This window comes from Phaenicophaeus curvirostris, chromosome 4, assembly GCF_032191515.1.
Source record: "Phaenicophaeus curvirostris isolate KB17595 chromosome 4, BPBGC_Pcur_1.0, whole genome shotgun sequence".
Classification (NCBI taxonomy): Eukaryota; Metazoa; Chordata; class Aves; order Cuculiformes; family Cuculidae; genus Phaenicophaeus; species Phaenicophaeus curvirostris.
Window position 1 is genome coordinate 13,128,557 of NC_091395.1, and position 13,246 is coordinate 13,141,802.

General features: G+C 40.5%; 1 protein-coding gene across 3 annotated transcripts in view; it reads right to left on the bottom strand.

The window, feature by feature from the left end:
- Positions 1–13,246, bottom strand: part of RNF150 (ring finger protein 150) — a 132,156-nt gene that overhangs the window by 42,784 nt on the left and 76,126 nt on the right. For all 3 annotated transcript variants that reach the window (XM_069855276.1, XM_069855275.1, XM_069855274.1), the window contains exons 3-4: positions 7,328–7,399; positions 6,785–6,867 (exon numbers count right to left, since the gene is read on the bottom strand). In XM_069855276.1, coding sequence (XP_069711377.1) covers positions 6,785–6,867; positions 7,328–7,399 — 155 coding nt within the window. The remainder of the gene's footprint in view (positions 1–6,784; positions 6,868–7,327; positions 7,400–13,246) is intronic.

A 13,246-nucleotide genomic window follows, 5' to 3' on the forward strand; every position in this document is an offset into this window, starting at 1 on the left:
AGCCTTGCCTGACACAAACTGATATTGAATATAGAGATATTTAGTGCAAGTACCTGATTGACAGATTGTGTTTTCTCTTGCGAGCATATTCCATTACTCTGTGGTCATAGAGAACAAATGTTAAAATATTCAGGAATGCAGGGCTCATGATTTAAGAAATGCTGTTGAGTGGGCCAAGTAGAGGAGTTGGGGCTCAGGCCAAAGCAGTGAAGTTTGTACAGCCCCACTCCTTCAGAAGAAAAGAAGAAAAGTTCCCTACTAAGCACATAGCCTCAGAAATTACTCTGGCATGTAAGAAACTGAAAATTGACCTGTGTTCCTAAAAACCTTTAAAAATTAATTAATTGAATTGAATAGTACAGTTCAGTTGAAAGGAACCTTAGTCCAACTGCCTAATATAGTTTAAATAATAATAATAATAGCTTAAGCAAAATTGAAAGAGGGTATTTTATTCTGAAATATGAGGCTCAATATTCATACACAGTCTTGCTCCAAAAAGTGCAAAAGTAATTTGCTTGTTTTGAAAAACTATACAGATCAGCTTTAAATTTCCTTTCTAAGGCTTGCAACAGGTGTCCTGCATTTTACTTGGCAGAGCCTGAAAGTCACGTTTCAGTCTGCTTGAACTTTTACACTTGAACAGTTCCCAGTCTGTGTTCCATGTGCTGTGCATGTGCCCCACATGCATCGCTCGTACAGCACAGTCGTACAAGCCCACCAGGTAACTGCAGGTGTACACAGCTCACAGTGGTCTGGAGTGGGGGCACATCCCAGCCTCCACGAGGAAACGCAATCTCTGAGAAAGCCAGAATGGCTTAATGCACCAAAATAGTTTTAAATATTTAAGTGGCACATACTTAGCTGAACGGGTCGGCTGCTGTATTGTGTTGCGGCCTCTCTCGCACAAGGAGATACACATGGCCTTTCAACTTGATGGAAGATACCAAGTTGCACTTTCATCAGTATCAATCTGCAACCCTGGCTCTTACTAACATGCTACCAGCCCACATGCTACCTGGCTGGCTTACTAGCTGGCTTCAGTCCTAAATAACACTGGAAATTCAAAGCCAAAACTATGTGAAATCTCAGAACCTTATTCCTTTCGCTGTTTTTTCTCATTACTTCAAGAAGAAATGGGTGCTTTGTGAAACAAAGCTACATGGCAAATTATCACATTCTTGTCCTTGGTGTGACTTCACACAACTATGGGAAAGGGCAAATCTGTTCTTGGAAGTTCGACCTCGTCTAATTATATCAGCTGGCTGCAATATCATACTTTGACAAACCTCATCTGATCCTGTATGTCAACACGATTAACACAAATGAAGTATCGTGGTATCTGAAGTTTAAACCACCACTGTACTAAGGCTACTGAAGTTCACAACCCTCCCTCTGAACAGTATTTGCTTTACTGGGTAGAAACACAATGTACCAAATTTTGGCCTCTGTCCTGCGCAACTCTTGTTTTCTTTTACTTGAGGAGGAACATTCTCAGCACATCATCAGGCAAGTGGTCTGAGCAGGTGACAGCATAAAGACATAGTCCTCAGGCACGTGCAATATTACCCTTAGAAGACTGACAGAATTCCTTGGGTGTGTTAATTAACAGAGGAGACCCAAAGTCAATGTCTTGCTTTTCAGCTATTTGAAATAACTATGAAATTCTCAATAGAGATTTGTTTTCCTTAATTATATACTCAAATTCATAAACAAGTCTTTTTAACTACAAAATCTGAAGTACATCTGTGCCAAAATAGGATCGTAGAATGGTTTGGGTCAGAAAGGACCTTAAAGATCATCCAGTTCCAATCCCCCTGCTATGGGCAGGAACACCTTCCATTGGATCATGTTGCTCAAAGCCTCATCCAACAAACAATCAGTACGTTTACCAAATCCAAATTATTTATTATTCTCTTGAAAAAAAACCAACACAGATTTCCAAAAATCTGTTTTGGATAAAAAAAAATACCTAATTTTTTATCAAGCCACTTTACCATAGACTAGAAAGTCTCCTGTTTTCAAGTTCAGGCTTTGAGAGCCTCAGTCAAGCTGTGGTTCATATTACAGCAGTTCACAATGTTTATTAATCACCAGAAGCTTGCAACTTTCATGCCTAAAAGACTTCAAACCCTAAAGTTTAGTATTCCTAAAGCTGGCTTCAAAAACCAATATTCTTAAAGAAACCCTACCAATGCAGAGTAATTTCAGTACATGACAGATCATGTCACTTTGCACTTCTCAATACTGAACTAACACAGTGTATAGTGGCTGTATTAATTTCAGATTTAATATGTACAACAGAAGGAACTCGATTATTTTACGGAAGTCTACAGAAAAATGGAATGTTATTTAAAGTTAGACAAAGATTAGCTTTCTTTAATTTTTTTTGTGCCACCTTGTATCATTAGAGCACATAATACCTAGTTTTGAACACATAAACATGTGTGTAGAGAATTCAGGTGGCAGGCTTTGCAGATTTGGATTTGAAAGTTAATTTCATTTGGTTTAGCTACAGCACTATATACATGCTTATGGCTTTCAACAAATTGTGCATTGTTTGATGTCCTGGTAAGTTTATCATCCAAATTCAGGCAAAGGGTCAGCACAAAGCAAGATGAGAAAGCAACTGCAGTATTTCACTCTCATGTGGTAAGACAAAGATGTGAAAACAACTGCAACAAAAATGCCTCTCCTGCAGTTCTGGCTGATGCAAGTTTTAAAAGGAAGGATAGGGTAGAGGCATCATGGATGAGTTCAGAAGTAATGATCCATGTAGGGAGACACGAGAGAGGTGTTTCAAGCACAGGCTTGGGACATGGCTCCAACAATCAAAGTCAGAGATAGAAAAAAATGTTTTTTTTCCTGTTGTGTGCAACCGCATGCATTTGGATGGGTTGAAGTTTCTCAAAAGAACTGTAATTGATTAGTTGAGAGAGAGGGAGGCAAGAGGAGAGATGTTGTAACAATGTAACAAAGGATTCCATAAGGATAAGGAACCAACTGTTCTTCACCTCTCCTAGGGATGAGAGACACAATGATGTGTTTAACTGCAGAAAGTGAGATCCAGGTTACACAACAGGAAAAGCTTCACCACAATCACTTGGAAGCAAAGCACTGCAATAAATTATCAGGGGAATTTGCAGAGTTTTCATCCCTGGAGACTGCAGGGTGTGTTGGAAAAAACTCTCAAGAATGACACGTGCACGACCAGTACCCTTGTGCAGTTCCAAAGGTGATGGCCTCCTGGGATCCCTCCTGTACTCATATGTGACTGCTCCTGGCTGTGTAAAGCTTACAGAGCATAAAGAAAAAGAACCTAAAAATCACAGAGCATTTTGTTTATTATTATCTAAGTAGCACTTCATATTTTTAACTGGAGATTACTTTTATTTTAAATGTATTTAAATTTTTTTTAAAGTTGTGATTTTAATAATACAAGAAAAAAAATTATTTTGGGCTCAGCCCAGAATTATTATAATAGTAAATTGATTGTTGTAAAACTACTGTGAAGTTTTCAGCTTGCCAACAATTTTGAGAACCTTTTTCCCAGGTTAAGGGAAACTGTTCTCCTCTCACCTTCTACTACTACAAAACAAATGTGGCAGACATGTAATTGTTCTTAGAAGAAAAGCATGAGCTAAGAGAAAAGGAGGCGAAAGCAGGAAGAGAGGTACATCCCTAGGAACCCTGAGTAAGAGCATGCGTTGCCTGGATTAAACATAAGGCTGAAAGCAGAGCACTGAGAAGGGATTTGCGAGAGACTGAGCAGCACTGTAATCCAACTAGAAAGCTTGGGCTTTTTGAGGTGCCTCTCTGGTATTTGTTTATTTTTGAGGGAGAGGAAGGACAAAGGATGATGATGACAAGAGTGAGAGGAAGGAATCAAAAGGAAAAATATGTGTGATGAAATAATTTCCAGAGGAAGCTAATAAAAAGAGAAAGGAGGAGTGAGGCAGTCTCTGAAACCACAGTTGTTTATAGTTCAGGGGAACAAGCTAGAATGAGGTCAGAAAGTGCATTTATTAGTGCCAGAAATGAAACCACCAAAAAAAAAAGCTTATGAAGAATTCAGTAAGATGACGTTGAAAGAACCATCTCACCTCTCTGTAGAAGTTCAGTAAATTTAGTAAAAGGCACATAGTGTGAGTAGCAGCATCAGTATTGAAGCAAGATATGGAGGACGAGCAGAAGGAACTAGGGCTTTGACAAGAGATGTCACCCTGGGAGCAATGAACTTGGTTACATTTGATGTTGTGTCAGTGCCCTCAAAGACAACCTCGGTGATTCTTGCTACCATTAAACACAAAACCAGCTGCAAGCTGACACTTTTTTATCAAGTGTCAGTCCTTATTTATTTAATACATTCTGTAGACTGAAGTTTATCAGTACGGTCAGTTGTGGGAGCTGGCTAAAGAGGACAGAGAGGAAGAAGCACAAGTTAACTGGATTTCTCCTCCTAGCTCTCTGGCGTGGGATACTTAACAACAGGCCTGCTCTCTGCCAAGAGAAATGAGAGGACATTTGGGAACTAGCATAATCACTAGTGAACATCTATATAACTTCAAAGCTCATCCACTGCAATATTGGCTGGTGGAGTTTTGGTACCAATTTCTTAGGAGGTTCAGGCTCCAGCAGCCTTAGAAAGAAATCTCAAGATACTCAGGGCCTTACACAGAGTGTGCCTGCTCGCAGTGGTCTTCCCAGTACTGCCTGCAGTACCAGACAGCATTTTGCATGTGCAGCTCTTGGGGCATATTTGGGTTCGCAGGTAAAAAGTTCTCAGTCACAAGCACCTCCTGGACAGAAACACTAACGTCAGCCAGCACTGGTGTCGTATGGTGCTGGCTTCAGTAAGGGCTGGTGAAATGCCAGCCTCTTATTAAACAGCAGTCTAACGAGGTTCCCATACTAGAAACTGCAGGCAGTTTAACTGAGGATGCCAGAGGAAGAAACCTACAGAGTCTGTAGGTCTTTATCAAGATATAACACCCTCCTACTCACTTAACAGAAACAGAAATTAATGCACTTTATTTAGTTAGTTGGTTTATTTTTTGGATGAGGAGACAAGGCTGACAACAGCAGAAAGAATCATGAGTGCCATTTCCTGTTCTGGAAGACCAAACCCATGCAAATGTGTAGAACACAGCTCTCACAATTTGACAGGCAAGAAACCTAGGGTTTGTTAAGCAGCTGCTCGATGAAGATCTTTGAGTTTTTATAAATCAAAATTGCTCAGGCTCAAACGGTGAGTATTGCTGCTGTTAACCTTTTCGCATGAGTCATTTTCTAAGTGACCTTTTAAGTCAGCCAAGAACTGAACATCACCTGTTAACTATGTGTTTCCTACTCACTCTGCTTGACTCAACACTGTGGATGACAGTGTCTGATTGGAATCTCATTGAATTGTGAGGCAAGACACAAGTGAAAGCTAGAGCTTAAACATATTTTTTGCTGTTGCCTATCTACCTCCCAAAACTGCCTGTCTCTGTGGTGCCAATTTTCCAAGAATTATTATGCTTTTATGAAAACAGGCTTGATGTCAAACTAAGGTCCACATTTTCTGGTAATTTTTCTGTATTTCTGCTTCATGAATTGATGCATTTGTGTTTGTTCATAGAAAAAAGAAAAAAAAGAGCTCAGATGCAATTTGTTATCATGGGGGATTTACTGAAGGTCAAATTTATGATTAATCTGCTGCTTCTTGTTTGCCATTTAGTGATGGCAGTAAATAGATTTAATGAGTCACATGAACAAATAGAAATGGACAGCTTGTAACATTAACATATGTACAAGGAACAACATACCAGGAAAAGAAACAAATATTTCAGTTTCTCAAGCCAGTGAATATGTCTCTAGGAGAAGAAAAACTCTATAAAAAATACAATCTCTGCTCTGTATGCGCAACACTTGAGATTCCTGTTTCTAGGGAAAATCAAACACTTGCTCTTGCTCTCCTAGGGCTGTTCCTATGAAATTTCCTCTAAAATGGATTTCCTTACAGAAATTCTTCATTAGCTAACACTTCACAGATGGCACAGAGAGAGGAATGCAGCTGTTTCAGGTGGCAAGAGCCTGCGCTCCCGCATCACATCGCTGCAAGTGGATGCGCTGCACAGGACACGTTTACACAAGGGGAAGGAAAAAGAAAAGAATAAGCTCCAAAGTTGTTCTTGACACCTCCATGTCCCACATGCCTGGGAATATTTTCATGGCACCAAAAGACAATGTGGTCTTTGTCACATTCCCATTTGGCCTTACTGTTTCTACTCAACCAGCATATCTCTTTATGGCTGTTTTTTTTCATACAAGTCATCCCTTTCCCAGCGCCTTGTCATGGCCCAGGACCACAAAAAGGGCTCCACAGGGAGCAGGAGCCTATACTATCCTTGGCTAACACGCCCAGGGCTCACCTTGAAGTCAGGGACAAACTCTTCTAAGTGAGTTATTCTGAACTGACATGAAACCAGTGAAGAATGCAGAGGAATCAAAACCTTCAATTTAAAAATTTTACTGAAGATTTTGTAATAGGTCCAGATCAGACAAAATTTCTGACTATCGTGCTAAACTCAGGTTCTCACCACCATTAATACTACTTTCACTTCAAGTTGAATAAACAGGTATTTTCAATATCTTTAGAGAGCAGATATTGAACAAGTTAAAATGATCGACTTGCTCTTCTCCCCAGGCTCTCAGGTAATTTCATCAGAATGATACTCTGAGAATAGATCCTATCTTGAAGCAGAGAGGCTATTGGTGCTAAAAGCACTTTCAACCTTCAACTTACCTGCAAGGCAAAATTCTGACAACATCATTGGGCTTGTAGCCTTCAATACAAACAGCACAGTTATCAAAGTCTGGCTCAGTTTCCTACAAGAAAGAGAACATTCATCATTTTCATTTTTTCACTTTTTCAGCTAATCTCATACAGTGAAGCAAAACAGTCACTGATGCATTCTGAAAATCCAATAATGACTTCAAGACAGGTAAGTCAGACTTTCAACACATCTCCAGTTGGAAACTTGCCCTGGAAAGCATACAGATTTAGTTAGTATGTCTGAAGTTTCAGGATTTTCTGCACCATCACAGAATCGCTGCCTTCACTCTCCATTCCATTCCATTCCATTCCATTCCATTCCATTCCATTCCATTCCATTCCATCCCATCCCATCCCATCCCATCCAAATTGCTTACCGGTATTCCTCTCTCCCTGGAGGACACATCCTAGCTAAATAAGCAATTGCCATTTCTGTTCTGCCTTGTTGTCCCTGTGGTCTAAAAGAATCCTCAGTACAGAGATTTTTTGGTAATGAGCAATTTGAAGACTTACCTTATCACCTTTCCTGATTGTTCTGACTTGCAGCTTGCTGATTGCTTTCTTTGCGGCATCTCCAAGCCGGCGCTGTAATACAAAATTTGATCTTAGGCAAAGAGTATCTCTCATCACCTTTTCTCCCTAGGCTTCTCAAGAATCTGAAGTGACTGTAAATGAAACAGGACAGTGTTGTATAAATATAAACAGATGAGGTCAGTCATGCTGTTATTCAGAATATGGGCACAGTAGGTATTCTATGCTCACTGGTAACCCACTGTTAGTGAGCCAAAGCTACTCTAACAGAATTCCAGTGGAGACTGCATGTAAGCCCGTCATGACACTACACTACAGCACTTTTACTATTCCAATGAGTAACAATGCATGTAACAAGTCCACTATTTGGGTATCCTACGTCTTCACTCTCTTTTTTTTTTTTAAAAAAAACCCCACTATTAAATCTACTAAACACTATTAAAAACACTTCTAAAAAAACCACTATTAAATGAGGCCTGGGTTGGTAAGCAGCATGAACATTGGACTTAAGATTCAAGAGGTCTTTGTTCTTACTTTGCTCCAGAACTAGTTCAAGATTTTCAACAAGATGTAAGTGTCGTAAGTGAACTCTTAATTTGTTAACCATGAAAAGCATGAATCATCCTCTCTGCTGTTCTCTTTTCAATACAGAGTTGCCTACTTTATAGGAGCAATGCAAAGTATAAAAAAGAGGCTAAAGCATCTGCAGTTTCTGAAAGGTAAAGCCCTATATAGTTGTGCAGTAACAACCTCCCCAGACATAACCATTTGCTTCTTCTTTGCCTTCCTATCTTTCCCTCCAGTGGACCATGAATTGCTCACCACGTGACGTTTCTGACTGTTCTCCCATATTTCCAAAACACTGTTACTGTGCTGGCAGGGTCACAGCCACTCAGGATTAAAGTATGCAATAACAGCCTGACGCAAAACACCCTGCTCCCAAAAGCTGAAGATGGAGATGCCTGCCTCTTGAAAGAGGCTGAGAACACTAGGAGGCAGTTCATACAATCACTGCTCAGCAGAGCTACCTCTGCACCCTGTGCCTAAGGAGTTTGCGACTGTATTAGTGCTCCAAGGACTTGGCTGCTCACTTCTGCCAACCCAACAACGAGGCAATCTGGAGACAGACTCACAGTCTGGAAAGGTTTGAGAGGTCATGTACTCCCACTCCCTCCTCAAGGCTGGGTCAACTTCAAAGTCAGAGCTGTGTCCAGTGAAGTTCTGAACATCTCCAGGAAGGGAGATTCCATAACCTCTGTGGATAATTTGTTCCAGTGCTTAACTACTTTCAGTAATTTTTTTTTTTTTAAATATACAGTATTTCCCTTGTTGCAATCTGTCACCATTACCCTTGTCCTTTTCCATGCACCTCTGAGAAGACCCTGACTCTGCCTCCTTTCCAACCAGCTGTTTTGCAGCTGAATGCAGCAAGCAGAGCCCTTCCTCCTCTTCTGCTCCCCTCCTGCTTAGCAAGCTGAGCTCCCTCCGCCTTTCCTCAGATGTCATGTTCTCCTCCTAGACCATACTGGTGACCCTCTTCCTGGCATCCCAATCTGCCATCAATAAATGACTGACTTAAACTCTGTTCTTCACCTCCCTGCCCCATCTCTGTTTCCAGCCATATGCTGCTAGGCAGGAAGGAGACTTAGGAGCTCTGGTGACTCAGAAGACATTCAACTTTTTGGGCTCGGAGGACTGCCTGTGCTGGAGTTCAGAGGGGCCTGTCAGCAGGAAGGGTTTCCAGCTGGAGGGGCCAAGAGCATGAAGCCAAAAATGGCAGGAAGCTGGATGTAGTTTGTAAATTGGGACCCAACAGCCATACAGATACCTTTAATAAATAACCACTTTGTTCTTCAGATTCAATGAAAATCACTGAATTAAATTTAGAGTGTAAGATTACTGGATTGGAAAGACATGGAAGACTGACAAAATGCATGCAATACTGAAAGCAGAGAGTAATTTCAGATCTGGCTAAAGAGGTGAAAATTATCTTGGCTGTTATCTGAGATTTACATATGACTTTGTAGCATAACTAATTATTACACATGAGTATCTTGTAGTTATACAACATCTTTTCTGTGGCACATTTTTCTCACGGTCTCCCTTAAATAAAGGAATCAGACAAGAGTTGGAAACATTTCTTGCCAGCTATTTGTTTCTTCAGTGCAAATCAAAGACAGACTGATAACGTATAGCAAGACAAGAGCCATTACGTCCAGCTTCAGGAATTGCTTGTGATTCCTTTTTATCATTACTACTACTTAAACTAATGAAATGTCTCGGTTATTTTTTGCACGTTCTTCAAGGGGAAAGGACAAGATTAAAGATTCGTGTACATCTTTGATCTGCTTGTTTTCATGTTTGGTTTCTCTTATCTATCTTAAATAGACAAGTTCATGATTTACATGCAAATAAGAATAATTTAGTTTTCAAAAGAACAGGAATATCTTGGAGTAAAGCCATACTTTCAAAGGATTGTTCTATTTGAACAAAAGGCATGCTATCACTAACCAATGATTTTCCCTAAAAGGTATGGGGCATTACAATTGTTTAAGGGTTTAAAGCGAGGCTTAGAGATTTATAATCATAAATCCCATAATCCCATTAGCAAGGCTGAAACATTCAGTACTGGACTAGAAGGAGTTAAGCACATCAGATGTAGTGGTCTAACAGAGAGGTTCATACTAGTTAAAAAGACAGGACAGCAGCATCAAAAGCACCACTTGTCTGTTCCTGAGGAAGTAAATGACAGTTCCTACTGTGGAACAGAAAGTATGGTGCTTTTCTCTTAATGGCCTTACTAAACTATCAGCTTTGCAGTGAGAGGAACACCTTGTGCAGGATGATGTGCACAAACAGGATAAAATATCAGATGCATCTGTACCACAGGTCAGGTTTTCAGACTCCATTGTGAGAAGTATTCTCCCAAGACTACTTCAAAGAGAATGTCTCTATTCAATGGCCCAAAAGTCTCTTTCAAAGCTGTGACTAGCGGTCTTCCTTCTCAGGAAGCACCTGATCCTGCACATGCTGCCAGTCACAAACTAAAGCAGACCCTTCACTGGGCATTAACTCAGGATGCCCAGGACCCTCCTCAGCCCCAGTAAGATCACTCCATCCTTCAGCTTTCACTACAAAACTCACAGAGCCCACCTGGTTTCAAATTGCTTTTACAAATAATTTCTAAACAAGAAACCAATGGGAAGAAATGACGTGGAAGAAATCCTGCCAACAGGTCTGGCACTTAAACGTCACCTCCCTGCCACCTTCCCATTTCACAGCTCACAGACGACAGAAAAAGAATTCTATTATTACTGGTGAAATATGAAATCTGACACACTGGCAGGGCTGGCTGTTTTTTTAAAGTTTGCATCCTGGCTGTTACAGGGCTGCGACAGCAAGGCACATTTTGCTGAGTATCTCCAGGACTTAACTTGTCATGTAATTTCAAACTGCTTACAATTAACTCTGCAGCCTGATGTCTCTTGATGCAAACAGTTCTCACAGTCTTTCACAGACAAACTCTCCCATCTTCAGGGGAGCTCCAGGAATGAGCTGCTGAGGAAGGAGATTGCCTATGCTTTCCTTACACAAATTTATTCTCTTTATATCAAGAGGGTGTATCTTCAGGGCAACCACCCACTTCTTGGACATGTTTTTAGGAAGGAAAAAAGAGGAGACCTTGAATATTACTACCCACCTTCTACTTCCACACGTATTGTACTGTTGTCCATTCTAGTGATACACTTAATCAAATGTATTAAAATAAAAATTTAAATCTAACCATACTTGTAGCTAACACCCCGGGTGCAGGTGCACAAGTCCATAATGGAAGACACTGTGCTCCAGTGCAGAAATTCCCAGCCAAGTTGGAACCAGGCATTTGGTGAGAATTCTTTAAGTCCTGATTCTCCACTCATCAAAATCAGGCACCTAACTGGAGAGAGCTGTGCCTTCCTCCTGGCTTCTCAACCTGGATTTTGCACACATGGTGATAAACAGCGGTGGCTGAAGATATACATACTGTATGTCCAGGTTTCATCTCATTGGGGAGTCACAGGAAATTATTCCAGGAGATTCTTCCATGTTACTAGCTGCCTCTCTCACTAGCTGGACTCATTGCTTTCTCAACGGATAATTGTATTAACTCCGTTTGGGTTTACTGCTTGGTCAGCAGCTTATGCTGTGTGCAAGAAAGGAAGTGGACCTGGAAAGGAGGGTCACCAAGTAAAAGAGGACAAGGTGATTACAAGGCTTGACAAAAGGACACACCACGTTTTTCACGAAAGGAACACGGAGTTGCAATGGGTCAGCTTGGAAGAGGCAAAATGGAAGATAGCTTAGGGAGACTTGAAAGGATCAAGGAAAGATGTTCAGAAATCTTGATTTCATGTAACAGTGCAACACCTCTCCTGCATGGAGATAACGGCTTTTTCCGCCAATCATATTTTGCAGTTAGCCACATCATCCTATCCCCTCAGCACAGTGCCCAGACTACCAATGCAGAGGAGCTGAATTGCTCCTGGTAGCAACCCCAGTATCAGCCAAACCTAGGAAAGGAATGCATGACAGATGTTAACAAAAAGGTCAGCGTCGGTTGTCATTTGACACAGAAAACATAGGCCCTCAAAAGCTCTTGATTTAAAATTGTGGGATTTTAACTCATTCAGATGTAAAAATGAATTAGGTGTTAGTAAATTTTTTTCCAAGATTTTAACTGAAATCTAATAAACAAGTCTCAGGTGTTTGCACTTTCAGAACAGGGCAGTCAGTACGCAGTTTGATTTTATTGCATTGTAGGGTAGGCCTGATAGCACAACTTTCTCTGAAGAGAGCAGCTGGCTCCCCCTTCATCTGATGCTCTGCTTAGCCAAAAATTTCAGCCTTACCCTTTGGATAAACTTTATCCTGAGTACTTCAAATACAAGTAGAAGGAAGCATCTTTTATAAAGTTGGCCAGCAATGAAGGTGCTTACAACACATGCAAGGCTTTCCAACAAGTAAGCACAATACCTTCAGACATGTGGAAGCTACAAGGGCAAAAAAATTTGAGCACAGTAACAAAAGAATCCTGCTCCAGCAAAGCAACACAAGCCATTTTTCCTCTGTCTACCTAAATACCCAACATATTAGCAAAGAGCTTTGTGATCCCATCCTTGTGCTACAAGAAAATGTGTCAAAAAAGAAAAATAAAGGTAGAACATTGAGGGTCACAGAGAGCAACCCTCATGCAAAGCTCTTCCAAAACACCTACATCATTATATTGCGTAGACAGGGCTGAAAGAAAAAAACCAAACCACAGCAACTCATTAACACAAATGGCCAAGCTTTGTCTGTGTATTCCTACCATTTTTCATAAGAAAAGAGCTAATAAAGGTATGAGAGGAGATGTCAGGCAAAACTGGATGAATAAAGTACATGGAGAAATTCTAGTTCGTCAAGTATCATTATTACAGCTTTGGCAAAAGATTGTGATAAATAACTGCTTATCAGGCATGCCTTCTTATTCTTCAGAAGAGCAAAACCAATATAATAACAAAACCTTAAAGCCTTTGCACAGGACAACTGCTTGTGCTCATGTTAGTCCCATCCAGACTTTGAAAAGAAAGTACAGAAAAGCAAATGTGCTCGAACATATAAACCTATCAGTTCCAAACTATAGCATATTACCTGAATGAGCTTCCTGTTTTGTTGCGTTTCATGTTTATGTATGTCTATTTACACTGCAAATCTGCCTCTGTAATTACTTGATTGAAAGCACGCTTATGGTACTTGCATACATAAATTACGCACACATGTGCTTTTGCAGCCAAAGCATCTAAAAATGATCACAACCGTCACAGTCACAGCGAATCTACTGCCAGTGATGTTCAAATTCCAGCTGGGATAGTCTCATTCGTG